At 35.2% G+C, this 16,912-nt stretch overlaps 1 protein-coding gene across 1 annotated transcript; it reads right to left on the reverse strand.

The window, feature by feature from the left end:
• Positions 1–2,194: 2,194 nt before the first annotated feature.
• On the reverse strand, positions 2,195–16,700 carry LOC147396982 (signal peptide peptidase-like). Its single transcript, XM_086452341.1, has 12 exons — positions 16,541–16,700; positions 16,136–16,279; positions 15,808–15,923; positions 15,442–15,593; positions 15,257–15,342; positions 12,646–12,773; positions 7,596–7,646; positions 6,145–6,231; positions 5,932–6,001; positions 3,401–3,537; positions 3,017–3,094; positions 2,195–2,444 (listed from the first exon to the last, which is right to left on the reverse strand). Exons 2-12 carry the CDS (start codon positions 16,173–16,175, stop codon positions 2,352–2,354), a joined length of 1,038 nt encoding a protein of 345 aa, XP_086308467.1. The 5' UTR covers positions 16,176–16,279; positions 16,541–16,700; the 3' UTR covers positions 2,195–2,351.
• Positions 16,701–16,912: the final 212 nt, after the last annotated feature.

Consider the following 16,912-nt stretch of genomic DNA (forward strand, 5'->3'; position numbering starts at 1 on the left):
TTCAATACCACATTTTCTTTTGTCTTGAAAACCCATGAAGATATTAGTGTTTATAGGGTTCGAGACTTTTCTTATTTTAATTCAAAGTTTTAGCCTAAACTAATTTCCTACGTTTTCTAAGAATTCTTGAATTATTATAGTATCAGAGTTACTAATCCATTGATCAAACTTTTGATCCAGTATTTTTCAGTGGACGAGACCACTATCCGTATAAATGCATTATCATCTACTAGAAAGTGGTACGGGGAAAGCGCACATGTATTTTAAGAGTTTATTTGTAATTTACAATATTAGTTAAAGGCGGTTTTAAGATTATATATTAAAAATGATATTTTTTTAATTTTGGAAACAAGAAAAGTGTGTAGCTTTGTGGAGTACAATTTTTTGGATTTTTGATTATAATGACCCTAACCATAGTAAATTTAAATATAGAAGTGGGGGCACTTATAACCACTCATATTTTTATTCAAACGCTACTGTGTGTGTAATGCTCATCTAGCATTACACATGTGCCCTAAGGACATACGTTAAAGTGCATTAAATACACTTTGGAATTTGATTTTTTTTTTTTAATACTGAAAATGCCCTCAAAAAAATATTTATTTTATAAAAAATGTTCCAAGATGCTTATTTCCAAGATGTATTTATTGCACTTTAGGTGCATTAAATATGCTTTGGAAATAACCATTCGAATGTATTTCTAGTAAAAAAATATTTTTGAGGGCATTTTCTGGGTAGACAATTTTATTTTCAAAGTGTAAACATGCCTAAGGGAAGCACGTATTAACAAAACCCTAAAAAAATAAAGGATTTTGTTAACATGTGCCATAAGGCACACGTTAAGATGCATTAAATATATATGAGAATTTTATTTTTCTACCGAAGAATACCTTCAAATGCTATTTCCAATGTGTATTTAATGCATCTTTAACATGTGTGCTTAGGGCACACGTTAACAAAACTCAAAATTTAATAATAGAAAAATACTAATAATAAACTAACGCTCTTGACGCGGCAGTGCACAAAATCATAGATCTTTTTCCTTGCGTATTCCAAAGAAAAAGATCTAGGATTTTGTGTACTGCCACGTCAAGATCATCAATTTATCATGACTAATAAAAAATCATTGTTCTACTTGGGTCAAATCTCTTCCACTTAAAAGAGCATTTAAATCCTTCAAGATTAAACTCATCTTAGTCCCTAGAAATTCATTCCTAATTTAAAACTCAATAAATCCATCACCAATGAATATATTCATAATGGAGCCAGTATTGAGTCTGTTTATTGGTTACAATTTGACTATTTTTTGAATTAAAATCTAATTGGTTTTTGGTCTAGGTCTAAATTGATCACGGCCCACTTTATTGAATTGAGTTATTTGCTCCAAGTTCATTATCTGTTTTTCTTTGGGAAGACGATCATCGTGCATTTATTAATGTCATGAAAGAGCATTGGACAGCTCTCCATTGACTTTCAAATGCATCAAAGATAGATACGCCCAACTTCAAGGATTCTAGTTATTTTTTTCAAACTTACGTTGATCATTGATCACCATTTTGAGGGAAGATGTTAGAATTTCCCATACGAAATAATGTAATAAGGTGTATGTTATGCACCAAATCATATTTGAAGATTAATTGGAGATTAGGACTATTTTTTACCATTTATATCTATTTCTAAATAAATATTCTTAAGGGTAATATACTAATTCAATTAAGTAATCAAAGAGTATTACTTGAAGAAAAGAAAAGGCATTTTTTGAATTTTAATTTTAAATTCAGGGGGTTTAATGGCCCGTTTATTTTCAACGTCAGGATCGGGCAAGCTTAAAAATAGTTGTGTGTTTTTTTTTTTTTTGCCAAACCTTGTCCAGACATAGAAATCTAGAGAGCTAAAGTTTCATTTGGTCCGACGTGACAACCTACATTGCCCAAATGAGGTTCTCAGGCCATGCAACCTCTTCCCATCATGTAAGGGTTGGTTATCAGGTTGTTATGTTGACACCCATTCTAAAACTTCTGAACCCATAAAAAATGCCTTACTAGTTATAAATCAAATGTTCTAATCGATTCAGAAGCAATAATCAGTTTCATGCAGATATATTAAATGTTGATTGTTGGATTTTAAATCTACATTTGATGATATACCTAGGTCCTTGTTTGTGTTTATGATGCATGGTAAGTCCCAAAAAACATATATAACTAAAAATGTATTACCAAGTATCAAAGTTTTACAATGCATTCTGTCTAGTTCCACAAGTTAGTTTGTTGTCAAACTCTTAGGTATAAGAACCACAATTTAGACCGCCTCATTTCATACCAAATTTAGCTCCGCAACCTACAACTTCACCTCTACTCAACTTTCTTGCTGGATTTGGCCTCCTCACTACTCGACTCTCCATCTTGAGATGAAGTAGCAGTCTTAGACTCGTCAAATTCCAAGAGCTACACATTATGACAAATAATTAGGCATGGAACTCTTCTCTAGTAATGAATTTGAAGATTAGCACATTTAAATAATATTAATAATTTTACCACTGAATCAGTTGGTTATGCAGACGTCTAAGGTTAAATAGAGTCAGTAAAGCACTTTTGGCAAAGATGATCTTCAAGGTTAGGATATGATCTCAAGAAAAATCATTCCTTGAATCATCTCCATGTAGGCCCTATGAGGCATGTGACCTTAAACCTCAGCTTTCCACACATCTATGACACCCAACCATTTTATTTTATTTTTAGGGGGGAAGGAACCGAAAGAGACAAAGCTACCCCACAAAGACAAACTCTAGTGCATAGCTACAAGTTCTCGCGAAACAAGTTCCTACCTAAAACGAAAATCTTCAAAAAAATAAAAGAACCTTGAATTCAAAGGCTTTCGTCCAAAACAAAATGGACCTAAGATGTTAAAGATAACCTCCTTTAAGAACGGTCCTTCCAAAGAACAACTCATCTGACTAGAAAAGCATATTTAAGAGGCAGCAATCAAGAAAGCAAAGGGGATGGGGTGTAGAACAAACCGGTTTGATTTCACCATTCCATATGCAATGAACTGCCATAAATCCAATAACAGCTGGTACAATGTAGAGAAGTGCAGGCTGAAAGTGCAAACATTAAAAAAATTTAAAAGTTAGAGAAAGAAATGAAAATATCAGAACTAATTAAATAAAGGACGCTCCATCCTCACTTTAAGCAGGGAAAAACTCAAGAGCCTTTATTGGTAGAAATAATTAAATAAAGGAGGCCCCATCCTCACTTAAGTAGGGAAATACTCAAGAGCCTTTATTGGTACATGGTGTTTTGATCAAGTTGACATGAACCAATAAAAAGTATACCTTCACTTAAGTGAAGGGGTGGTCATTAAGGAAATTGAATAAGAAAAGAATGGCTCTTGCACTACTCACCTGTGCAGCTTGAAACCAGTTCATCACAATAATAGTAAGGACCAAACCAACTGTATATCCGAAAAATGCGCTTCTGAAATACCGATTCTCTTTCCCTCTCGATACATCAAAACGCAATGCCAATGCAACAAATATACCTTCATGAAGAATAAAAGAGAGACATTCATGTTAATGAAATAATAAACCAGATAACAAATAGGTGAATGCAGAAATACATGAGTCCACCCTTTCTGATGAAAGACATGTTGAATGGCACCATCACAATTCCACCATGTTTACAGTTCTTGGGGGGGGGGGAATGAAGACCAGTACAAGTTAAAAAGAAGAATCCATCAGACCAAGTGATCACATCCAACAAAAAAAAGAATATCATGAAAATTCAGTGCATGTCACATTCTTTGAAGATCCTCCGTGCTTGCCATTGTGCGGTAAATTTAGAGAGAGAGAGTAGGAGAGTTTCTAATAACAAAGATTCAAGCGCCCTTGGTAATGTGATAGTACCACACTGAGTGATTACATCCAAGAAATCTATAGGATAATATCTTGAGAGGGTGGAAGGAGTGGCTCTGTTCTCTCCATTCATGTTGTGCGGCAATCTCCTAGAGATGGTAATTCAAGCATAATTTTGATGGTATGATTGACAATTCAGATTTTATCAGGCATTAGTGGTTTGATCCATGACTGAGGAGAGGCGTTATACATATTTCACTCCCTTTAGGGGAGAAATTTCACAGGTCTTTAATTTGGGAAATCTTGTTTAGGAAGACAAAAAGGCAGTGGAATCATTTCTTATCATTGGAGAAAATTCAAGATTTGGCCACTTAATTACATCTTGTTCTTGCATGCCCAAAGGTCAGTAATCCCCAATCCGTGGTAAATCCCAGAGTCAGAGCCTTGAAGTAAGCTCAAAAATGCAGTAACAAGTTAAATTCTTCAATGATTGATCCTGCACAACATAAGGATCACAAAATTATAGGGGGCTCAAACTCCCTTTGTTAGAGCACAAGACACAATGAGGAGCCAACAAAATAGAAGAAGGGTATTGTAGAGTACGCTGAGTGAAATAGTAGTCCTTGAAGGAACAGAAGAAGAGATCCCAAAGCTTTTTTTCTCTCCCAAACCTTAGTTGTCTCTGTGGTCTAAGAAATCTAAAGAGTTGAAAGGTATGTTCTTTGAGGACCTTGCGTTTAGATAGGAACATGTGAATTTGAAATATGAGTAGAGATTCTATTATATTTTTTTGACTGTTGTTCTTTTTTTGATAGGTAAAAATGATTTCATTAAAATGAACAAAGCTCGAGGAGACCAACCGAAAAGTATACAAGGGAAAAAACCTATCAAAAGGCGGAGAAAACCACAAAAACACCAAAAAGGATTACCCCAGATCTAAATTACAAACCCTCTCCCACCTCACAAGGAGATCCTAAAAAAAATACCCTTAAATTCTTTAAACCTTTTGCACCAAAAAAATAACAAAGCTAAGACCTCCATGCTCACATCTTGCAATTCTTTTTCTTCTGGTAGGTCACCTCTATCTCCCTCTCTTGTGTATCCCTTGGCCTTGAGCTTCAACAGATTCCATACTTAAGAAAAATATATATATATATACAAGTAAGAAAAAGAGCCTCCAAAGCATCATCATATGCCAGAAAGGAGGTAACCAGAACTGCTGGGTGAAGATAAATTGATACAATCAAAATGGAAAACCCTCCATTGTAGCATCCTTGTTGCTTGACACGGGACACAAAATTGAGGGTCCTGTAAATTCTTTGAACAGTTCCATCACGGCTAAGGCTCTATACGAATTCCCCAATCACGGATCAAATCAAGAGCCACTCAATTTACCATCCTCGGGGAAAATCAAAGAGTTACTTTTTCCCACCAGCGCACACCCTTTGGCTGCTAAAATCTCTGGTCAGTCAATTTAAGTTCAATGTCCCTTATATATGGCCATGTAATTCAACTTTCCTCCAAAAGGGCTGGATTTGTGTCACCAAATTTGCTCTTACCATGTCAATATTAGAGATGCCCCTACATTTTTGGTCAATATTACAGATACCCCAGCACTAGAAAAATTTGAATCCCTCCATGTTTTATGTCAATATTAGAGATATCCCCATGTTTTCAAACTGATGACATGCCCCCTTGACCTAGGTACTCATCTATGAAACTAACATAAATGACCTAAATGCCCTCTATGATATTACCTCTTATCCAAAAAAAATATTTACGCCTTTGATCTTATGGTTATGATCATGCCAGGCAGAGCAATTTCAAGGCAATGCTCCACTCAAAATAGTTACTTCTCATTTTTGAGGTCCAAACTGAAGAGTATGCATGCCAATTGTACCGCACACTTCCTAATTTTGGGCAACCATCTTCCAGGAAATATTTAGCCAATAAGTACGATCTAACTCAATTCAATTCCAATATATTTTTTGCAAACAGGTCTACAAGCAACAAACCATGTAAGAAACCTTCTTCAAAAGAAGAGGGAGATAAGTGTCCAAGAAGATCAAATGTGGACTTACCGGGAATCACAATGTCACCAAGTCCAAGCATTGAAAATGGTCTTGCAGAATCTGCTGTGGGGAACAACAGCTGTGACAAAGAATAAGAAAATTACTGCTATTAGAAAAATTTCATATTTAGATCATGAATCATACAGAGACCGATTATGCACAAAAAATCTAACCCACAAGAAAAAAGAGAGCAAAATATGTCGATGAAGTTGAAGAACTGACCTTTATAGGAGCATCAAAAGATTTTGCAACACTAACCATCACTGGAGTAAAGAAAACCCAGAAGATATCATATACAAAAAGCCCAGCCTGCAGTTGCAACATAGAGACAAGCTAAGCTAATGAAGATGATCAAAGTCTATATAGAACGAAAAAGGACATAGATTGGATGGGAAAGCATTTTCTAAACATTGGATAGGAGTCATGCCTATGAAACACATAAATATACCTCACTAATCCTCATTAATTCTCTCATTCCTGTGCTGTGTACAGTTACTGTATTTACATAACAAAGAAGCAACCCTTCATTATTCTTTTCTGTTTTAGAAGGGGTTGCATGCGCAATACAGAAATACTCCTCTCTCTATTATTTCTTTCCCTTTTGATACTTTTTAGCCCCTTCCTTTTCTTCACTCTGTAGCTATCTTTTTCGTTTGCTTTGTTTATTGGTTTCTTTTCTCTGATATCAATGTCCAAAGAATGATAATTTGAATGTTTCAGAATCAATGTTTCATTCGGTTCTCAACCAAAACCAGATTCCACAGAAACATTCTGAAACAGAACAAAACTTTGAACAAAGAAATTGTTGATCACATTACATAACTGATAATCCTATTTGACTATTTGACTATTTGATAACATCTTAGTGTCTATTAAAGGTTTTCTGTTCTTTAGGTGTAAAGCCTTTGAGGAGTTCAAAGAGATTTTCTTTGATGATTTTATAGGGAGATGGGAATGGATTTCTATTGGTTTGTAGTTTGTAATAGTGAATTCTGTGTTTGGTTCAGGTCTTTCATGTTTTTTCTTGTACTATTTGTTGGTCACCTTGACCACATTTAAGTTTTAACACAATTTTGCATTTACTTATCAAGAAAAAAAAATTCTCTTTGGTTTATGTTACATCTACAGGTACGTTTAATTTTTTTTTGATAAGTATAAATTCACAGGTACGTTTAATTATTTTCTTACTTTCTTACTTTCTTCTCTTTCTTTTTCTTGCATATTATTTTTTCTTCTTAAGTATAAATTTTTATTGAGAAAGTGAAAGAGCACCCAAGTTGGCCAGCAACAATGGAAAAAAGAAAACAAGATGTAAATCTTTTCTTGCATATTATCAAACTGTTTGGTTCTTATGAAATAAAATAGAAACTAAATTAATAAAGTTTCATCCCTGCCTGAAGGACCCATATTACCTAGTTGTCGACTGAGACTTTGATTTTACTATTTTTCCAAGATGTAACACTTGTATAACCAATTATAAAGATATAGTAACACAAATTAGCAGTGTAAATGTCACAATTTAAGTTAACAAGGTATGGAGCATATTCAACAAGGAAGACATGGCAGATCAAAACTCCAAATCAATAGTTGCAGTAAACCGAGCCTATGGTTATCTTGGTCATGGAACCAATATTCTCTTTCAGAAACATGTAACTATGGGATTCAATTCTTACCAATAGAATGGCACCAGTTTTAAAAGATCCCAGAGAAAGCATTTCAATTCCCTGCAAATAATATCAAGACCCTCTCAATTGTATGACATTATGCTATTGCAAAGAATACAGAAAGAAACAAACAGAAAAACAATTCCCAAGATGCTTTATTGCCACCATAATTAACTTGTGCAATAAAACACATCAAATAAGGGACAATAGTTCCAGGATGTTGACCATCGTTGACCATCCTAACAGGCACAATTAAATAGCATTCAAGGAAATACAACAAATCAATGAACCTTAATAGGTAGATAGTGATAAGGAAGAGTTTCCTTGATTCTAATCGATCAGCTTCAAAAACAAAGTTTTGTAAGGGTTCCAATTCAAGCTTTTTCCATTAACCATCACTGAGTCATTCAGAAGTGAGTCAAGGGGAGCAGGAAAGGGCTCATGAAAGTAAGTTCTAGAATTCATCCATATCTTCCATGACTAGTTGCACGAAAGAAAAATCAAGAGGAAGAAAGTTTATGAAACAGCAACAACCAAAAACTTGAATATATGATGAAGAAATTCAGAAAATAGTTAGGATAAGGTGTGTTAATTATTATACAAACTAATGCTGAATAAATGAGGGGGAATTATTGTGGTACATATATACAATATCAAAGGAAATGGTGACCACAAAATGAAAAATGGGAGAGAACTATGAAGGAATATTAATACACGAAATAAGAATATCAAAGAATTAGTTTGCTTTCATGCTAGGGAGGTCAATTATGGAGCATAGTCACCAAAGTCACTGACTTTTTCAAAAAATCGTGTTTAAATCGCGATTTTAAAGACTGAAGATTAAATCATGACTTTTTGAAAAAGTCACGATTTAAATATAAAAAAAATGTGATACACACATACATACATACATACATACATATATATATATAGATATGGGTCCCGTTCAGTACCAAACATTTTGGCCAACATTTTAGCCAACCATTTTTGTCCTACATGGGTTAGAAGTTTTGGAATGGGCTGATTTTTGGAGAGGATGATCTCTACGGTGAGGAGATCATCCTCACCAAAAATCAGCCCATTCCAAAACTTCTAGCCCCATGTTTACAAGTTGAAAAATCGTGGACTGTCCATTTTTTGTAAACCATTTTTGATGGGGTTAGAAGTTTTGGAATGGGCTGATTTTTGGTGATGATGATCTCCTCACCGTAGAGATCATCCTCACCAAAAATCAGCCCATTCCAAAACTTCTAACCCATGTTTTGAAAAATGTTTTGCCAAAATGTTTGGTGCTGAACATATATATATATTTTGTTGAGCAAGCTATTTTAAAAGGGTGTTTTCAAAGACCATTTATTCTTAAGTTTAAAATAGGATTTGATGATATAAATGATAACATCATTTAGTAGAAGAAAAAAAATATTGTCTTAACTTTCGATTTTTTCGACTTTTTCCCTTGCCAACTTATTTCGAACCCTGACTTGGTGACTATGTTATGGATGATATCTTCTAAGTGTTATCTTTATGGAATAGAGAAAGAATATGATGGATTCCCGAGAGTGTTGAAGATTTTAGGTCGGGTTCTAGGGAAAGAAAGGAGTCAAGGACATATTGGTATCAACAAACATGTGTAACTAGCTTGAAAACCTTACTTCACAAAGTGAGTCCAGAACCAGTTGTTGCAAACCAGTTTTAATTAATTATTTTAGAAAGAGAAATGGGAACGAAATTACAAACAAAAGAGAAAGCAAAGTGTATGGTAGAAGGTGATGCAGAAAAATTGGTAACAAGATGAGTAAATTGCAACTGCAGTAAGTCCTTGGTTCTAAGATTTGTTCTGCTCCAGAATGTTCTGACCGAAACATTTTGGTTTTTTAACATAACAGAATAAAGCATTGCCACCTGTTTTGAAATTTCGATGTATAGCAATTTTATGATGCATTTCAGAATGATCCGCACCACATACAAAAAACATATTGGTACATATATATATATATAGGGTCAGGTTCAAGGGCCATATGAGAAAACATATGTAAAAACTTTCGTTTTTAATAAAATTTTAAAATATGGGTTAGAAATTTTGGATTGAGCTGATTTTTTGTGAGGATGATCTCTATGATGGGGAAGATCATCCAAAAAAAAAAAAAATCAGCCCAATCTGAAACTTCTAACCCCATTAAAAGTGATTTAGAATGTGGACCGTCGATTTTTTACCAATTTTTATCACTAATTTGTAAATCACTTTTGATGGATTTAGAAGTTTCTGATTGAGCTGATTTTTTGTGAGGATGATCTTTTCATCATAGTGACCATCCTTGCAAAAAATCAGCTCAATCCAAAACCTCTAACTCTTATTTTGAAAAACGAAAGTTTTTTCATATGTTTTCTTATATGGCCCTTGAAATGCCCCCATATCTATATATATATATATATATTGCTTTTTTATAATAATTTTACAAAAATTTAAATGTTTAAAACATTTCTGGATGTTAGGGAGTGCTTTATGAAACATACCAAAACATACAGGTAAGTGCAGAAAAATATATATTACCATTAGGATACAAGAACAAGATACTACAGTTAAAAATTTAAATAAACTTTATAGTCTTAAAATTCAATTAATCAAATACAACAGACTTCTCCAGCATTAATATGCATCGAATGCATTATTTCAAGTTTCCTATTTTTGTCCTGGGCAATGTTTTGGAAAATCTCTAGCTTCCATTTTGAACACTTAAAATAATTTTATTTAATACTTTGGTTTCGTTTTTACCTTTTGAAAAACAGAAATCAAGGACACGAGATCTTAAATATTGAGTAAGTCTACACTCTAGGTCACCGTTTCTTCCGTAGCTTTTGCACTAGCAATACTTACGTGATTGCACATATTCGATGATGGATCCCTCAATGATGTTATTTGCAGATAATAATGCAATGGAATTAATGAGATTAGAGATAGAGTAAATGCAGCTAGAGCTATAGAGGGATACTAAAGGTTTTAGCATAAGTGGGACTAAGACAAAGAATATGCATTGTAGCCTAATAAGGCCTCGCTAAGGGATGAAGTATTGGTCACGATTGAGGGCAAGAAACCCCATGGCCATAAAGAGGAAAAGGATGATGCCCATAAAATTAGATGTGGCGACTGAAATGGAGATGCGCTCCTGGAGTATAATATAACATAAGCAAAATGGTCAAACTAAAGGAGAAATTCTATAAGACAGCAACCACTGGTAAGAAAAAAGTCATAATTGAGCTCGTCTCATGGAATCTAAGAGCAGCAGCTCAATAGGGGGGAATAAATAAAGGAGACAGTGAGATGATTTGAGAATGTTCAACAAACATGCAACGCTGAGATACTTCCAACACTTCCCAACATACACGTATCCACATGATACTCTATTGAACTGGTGTTGAATATTACATGGATATTTCTACCTTACAATATTGTTTTACTTCATGGATAGTTCCACACCATACTATGTATGCATTGGTTTATCTTATTCACTCTTAACAAATTACCAAACCAGTTTCCAGAAGGACAGGGCCTTATTCCGTGATCCATAATGTCGATTAAATGCTTGTCGAAGAATGTGAGAGGCCTGAATAATAAGGCCAAGAGATCTGTGGTGAAATCGGTAATTTATTATGAAAAAACGCGTAGCGTTACTCTTTGGGAGTCGAACTGGAAGTGGTGGACGACCATTTGATTGCTGAGGGTGTCGGGAACATCTGATGGTGCTACAATCCAGCATTGGAACTTCATGAGGAATTATTGTTATGTGAGATTTGAGATTTGTAGAGGTCAACGACTCGTTAATGGGGGCTTTTTCAGCTTTGATCTTGTGCAAGTGTACCGACGACGAGTTCAAGTGGGTTTTCTCTGGGATTTATGGGCCAACTTTGGACTGTGAGAGGTGCCAATTTTGGGAGGAATTGAACAATGTGGGCTCCTACTGGAACCGAATGTAGTGTCTAGGGGGTGATTTCAATGTCATTATATTCTCCTTCGAAAAATTAGGGGATTTGTGAATTTGCTCCAAGATGAGGATGTTCGGGGAATTTATGAATTGAAATTCAATGATGGATATTCCTTTGTGCAAGAAATCCTTCAACTTGTACAATAATCAGAGTAGGCCGACCCTTATTGATATCTTGGCCAATGACAGCCTCACTTAGACTTTGGTGCAGATAGAAAGCTCTACAAACATGAGAGGAAAAGGAGAAAGGGGCATGGAAGATTGCAAGAATAGATCGAAAAACACGTGGTCTGATGAATGAGGACTGAGATAGATTGGAGTGCAAAACATGACCCATGAAACCCAACCCAAATCGTTAAATACTTGGGATAATGCTTAAATTGATAGATTTCTCAGTGATTTTATAATAAAAGCTATCGATCTAAAAAAAAATTATAATCAAAGCTTAAACACTATGCCAATAACAAGATAATTATTTTTTACCCAAAATTCACAAAAGTGTACAAGTATCCAAAGATAATATGAAAGAATGGCGTCAGACGAAGTTCTGAAGATGGAAAAAGAATGTGGTAAAACATCATGGACGAAAAAAAAAAAATTACTACTATGAAAGGTAGAAACAGCATCAATCATGCCATCCATCCAAGTACCACAATGGACGTTGCCCCAGTATCAAAGCATAAGCACCCCCAAATCAGGTAAGACCAAATTCTCAACAACTATAATCGGGGATAAAAAAAAGAACAAGAAACCCTAATAGAGAGGCTTTAAGAGGTCTAAGAGCTAACATAAAATGAGACATATCAGACTCAAGCAAGTCCAGCATAAAGTGAACCATTTTAAGCACTGTGTAGTAATGCTTTCTCGACTCGACCATATCTTCATTGCAGTGAGTTACCACTCAATTAACTAGACACTACAAGATCTTAACCCTCATCCAAGAAAAAAAAAATTCTAACCCTAATATTGACCAACAAAAACAGACCAGTATCACGGAGAAATAAAGGACCCACATAAATTTTGTGCCTAGGACAGAAAATATCAATAACACGCAGTTTTCTGTGAAAACACTATCAAACCTGAATGCAGAATGCAAGCCCCAATATATTGTTCGCCAACCAATGCTTCTGTTTAGCATACCATGCACAGAAAAAGGTTCCTGGAATCGCTGCAATAACCTGAGACCTCGTGAACTCAACCTCCACAGCTGTGTAAGAAAGGCACAAAGGTAAACATCATTCTGCATACTAAGGGCATAATCAGGGTCAACTGGATCAGTCAAAGTTGGTGTTTCTTTTCCTTGTCAGAAGCACTGAATATTTATTAATGAATAAAATCTGTAGATTCTAGCATTGCTAGAAATGTTGCTTGATATGAGTCAGCTAGGGAATTTTGGGGGGAAGTCGACTCACTTTTTCCAAGTAGGAATTTATGTTATAATAGAGTGCTGTGAAAGAAAAACATCAAGAAAACATTCTCCAGCTGAAATTGAAGATAGATATGCTACTGAAGAAGAGACAGAGATGACTTGCTTCTCAGATCCAGTGATCCTCTCTATCATTAAGCCTGTGTATCTCTTTTACATAATAATATATAATAAAAAATAAGAGATGAATTATGCTATTCTCAGAACTAGTTGAAAACCAAGCAGAGGTTGCTTCATACCACCATCTCTTTAAAGTAATCAAATTGGGTGATTGCATCGACAATGTCATATGCCACATCAGTGACCTGCAACAATTTTTTGCCAAAGGGTAATGGCAATATGGTAGTAACATTGCTCATTTTTTTTTAAGGGTAAGAAATTTATTTGAGAGAGAGAGAGAGCACAAGTAAAGGAGGTCAAGAAGACCTGCCTAGCAGAATAACCAAGGTATTATATTGCCATTTTACACAAAGAAACGCATACAATTTCTGAAAATTGTAAAGGAATCATGTTTACCCTCGTTCCAACGTACCATGCTTGATAGGGAAAAGCATAGAGCAACAAGAAAACAGTACACAACACGGAAACATGAAGAGTGGCAATCTCATGAGGCATATAGTTCATCCACTAAGTCTTTAGGAAAGGTGGATACCTCACATTGTTACACCTCTTTAATGCCTTGTGTCCAAGGTAAGAACATTGTAAGGATGTAACTTTACAAGATAAATTTTACTTTCCCCCTTCCCTAAAAAAATTCGGTTAAATAACAGCAATCAATTTACATCAATGAGGGCGGCAGCTTGCTTAGTAAAGTTTGGGAGTGTTAATACCAGGAACTTGCGTCAAAAACCGCCTTCACCTACTAAACATAATCCATTTTCCCATTCAAGGAAAAAAAAAAGTGTATTTTACTGAACTAGCAACAAGAACATGACTTTGGCTATCTAAAACGAATCCATGCTCATGACTTGTTAAAAGAATCATGTTCACGAGTCCAGATCCTATATGCCTAATATGCAGTAATTTACTACAAGCCATCGTCATTTGCAGAATTTTTTGCAAAAAACTACGATATGAAGATAAAAAAACACAGTTCTCTGCATGTGCCATATAGAAAGCACTGGAGTGAGGTAGTATTACAGCACACCAGGAGCATTGGATCCCAGCTCCATGTCATGAGGCTTACACACCACAATTAAAGGCCTACAATTCAAGCTTAGGGTTATTGAATTGCCTAGTATGCAGTAATTTACTACAAGCCATCGTCATTTGCAGAATTTTTTGCAAAAAACTACGATATGAAGATAAAAAAAATAGTTCTCTGCATGTGCCATATAGAAAGCACTGGAGTGAGGTAGTATTACAGCACGCCAGGAGCATTGGATCCCAGCTCCATGTCATGAGGCTTACACACCACAATTAAAGGCCTACAATTCAAGCTTAGGGTTATTGAATTGCCTCCCCCCCCCCCCCCCCCCTTCTCCCCTCCCTCCAAAATAAAAATAAAAGAAACTCATTAAGAGAAGAGAAGAGAAACTCAATTTCTCTCCACCATGTTTGGATTGACAGGAGAGAACTTGGGACAACTTTGAAATTTTAAAATATCTTAAAAGAGATTTAAGGGCAGAGTGGGAATTATAAAATATTTTAAAAGGGTTTTTCTCCACTTTTGGAGAGAAAGAAAACTCACCTTTTTTTCTCTCGTCTTCTCTCCCCACCCCACTTCACAATCCAAACAAGAGAAATGGAGGGAAACTCATTTATTTTCTCTTCTCTTTTCTTCTCTTCTCTCCATTTCTCTCAATCCAAACACAATGTCAGTACACTAAGCATGATGTACTACTAACAAATGATACTTAGCTTTAAACAAAAACAAAAAAAGGAAGCATGTGATAAAATATTGATATATAGGATGGGATAATCTATCAATTTAAAATAATGGATAGATTACCCATACCCATATTAATGTCCTAGATTTTAGGAAATGAAGAGTCATATCCCAATTTTCCTTTCAAGGGTTCCTATGCATATATGTATATGGGCCTACCACCTAAATTGACCAAATAGATCTACTGATTTAACAATGATAAAGCTCACCTTTGTAACTGAACCTAAACCCAAAAAGCCATCCATTATGCCATCAAAACTTGTGACTCATGGTTTATTAGTGATGCCCATGCGACATGGTGTTTTAAATACAAATAGTGTACCAAGAAAAGCATCAAGAGTGAGTGTTTGGAATGATAGAGGACAATAGGACATACAGCGGAAATAAGGAAGATGCCAAACAATGACGTCCTCGTTCCAATGTTTGGGAAGAAAACGCATAATTGCAGGTAATAATGTTGCACTGTTCAGAAAAAAATTGATTGTGTGAGATACGAAAAAACAATAGCAGTGAATCTCAAAATTAAAATATAGTTGAATGACCCATATAGAGAGAACTTACCCAAGAGCGATGATCCCAAGTATAAAGAAGTAGCCAGTGAGTACAGCATTGACCAAGTCTTTCGATACAAATTTGAAGAGTAAAAACAGTGATAAAAGCATCGCACTTCCAACCAAAGGGAAGCGCATGGCATGCTCATTCGACATCGTCTCCTGCATTATTATACACATCTCATTTAGTATCTCATTTATAATAAAAAAGAGCTTCTATTGCCATGCCAACTTTTACTAACAGCACCCCAAGATGTGTGTTACTTCTATGGTGATTTACATATGAATTGGGGTTCTGTTAGCAAAAATTGATGTGACAATAGAATCCCTCGTAATAAAATTCAAGAACTGAATCAACACGGACACCCGTACTTACCGAAGGCGGTGTTGGTTTGACTGATCGGTAGCAACCCACATATACCGTAAGGCATGCCGTCAAAATGACATTTAAATTTGGATTTACCTTGACTATCAGTGGTGCAAGAGTTAAACCTGTGAGATAAAACAAGCGAGTTCAAGAAATCGAACTATTTTCAAATAAATTATAGATACTGTTCTTGATACAATCAAATGTTTACAATTACTTAAGGTTGCGGTTTATGAATTTGTGACTTTATTAATAATATTTCAAATACAGAATTATTGTAAATCGACAAAATATAAACAAATAAATAATCTGAACAAAATCATAAACCCATACACACCTGCTAGAGCCAGATTCGCAATACGTTCCCCGGCCTTCATTATCAAGAATTTGCCTATAAAAGCTAATTTACGAGAGCTTGAAAGAAATGATTAATGCGCGATTTGATGATCTTGCACGTTGCAGATACTGCAACTCGATCTTGCTAGAAGAAGAAAAAAAAATACAAAATTGATGAAAAATGCTTCAACAATCAAACTGAAATCGTTTTTTCTTTCTTTGATTTCGTCGAGATCACAAACATAATAGAATAATTAACCCCGAAAAAATATAAAATTAAAATTCTCAATCGAATTATTTCGATTCTTGAACTCAAAATTAGGGTTTAGCAAGAGAAGACGGGAATTGGGGTTTCTGTTGATGGATGGAGAGAGAAAGAGGGAGAAAGATGTGAGTTTAAGCGTACCTGAGAAGGAAAGAGATTCAAGAATAAGATCTGTCGATACTGTCTGTTGGTTTTATAGATCGAAAAGACAAGGAATGTGCTGATGCGGAACACAGAGACGAAATGGAAGAAATATCCTTCCGAGGGTACGTTTTTATTTCTCTTTTCTTCCCCCATAAATTATTTTCTTGAGTTGTGTAGGTGTGAACACGTACTGCGATTCTCACAATTCTGACGTGGGCATGTGCATGTAACCGTAGATGGTTTTTAGGCGTATCGCGAGGAAAAACATCTACGGTTATGTGTTCACCTCCATGTTAGAATTGTGAGAATCGCAGTAAAGCTTGTGTCAGTCCAGCATTAGTTGTTTTTTCTTACATCTGAGGTGTTTAT

This window comes from Akebia trifoliata, chromosome 8, assembly GCF_017979445.1.
Source record: "Akebia trifoliata isolate Shusen 1 chromosome 8, ASM1797944v1, whole genome shotgun sequence".
Classification (NCBI taxonomy): Eukaryota; Viridiplantae; Streptophyta; class Magnoliopsida; order Ranunculales; family Lardizabalaceae; genus Akebia; species Akebia trifoliata.

Excerpts from the sequence above, each read along its gene's own strand:
- LOC147396982 (XM_086452341.1), bottom strand. The coding sequence starts at position 16,175 with ATGAAGGCCGGGGAACGTATTGCGAATCTGGCTCTAGCAG. Across the intron at positions 15,924-16,135 it reads TGCGAATCTGGCTCTAGCAG|GTTTAACTCTTGCACCACTG; the intron begins GTGTGTATGGGT and ends TTTATCTCACAG. Across the intron at positions 6,232-7,595 it reads AAACTGGTGCCATTCTATTG|GCTGGGCTTTTTGTATATGA; the intron begins GTAAGAATTGAA and ends TTGCAACTGCAG.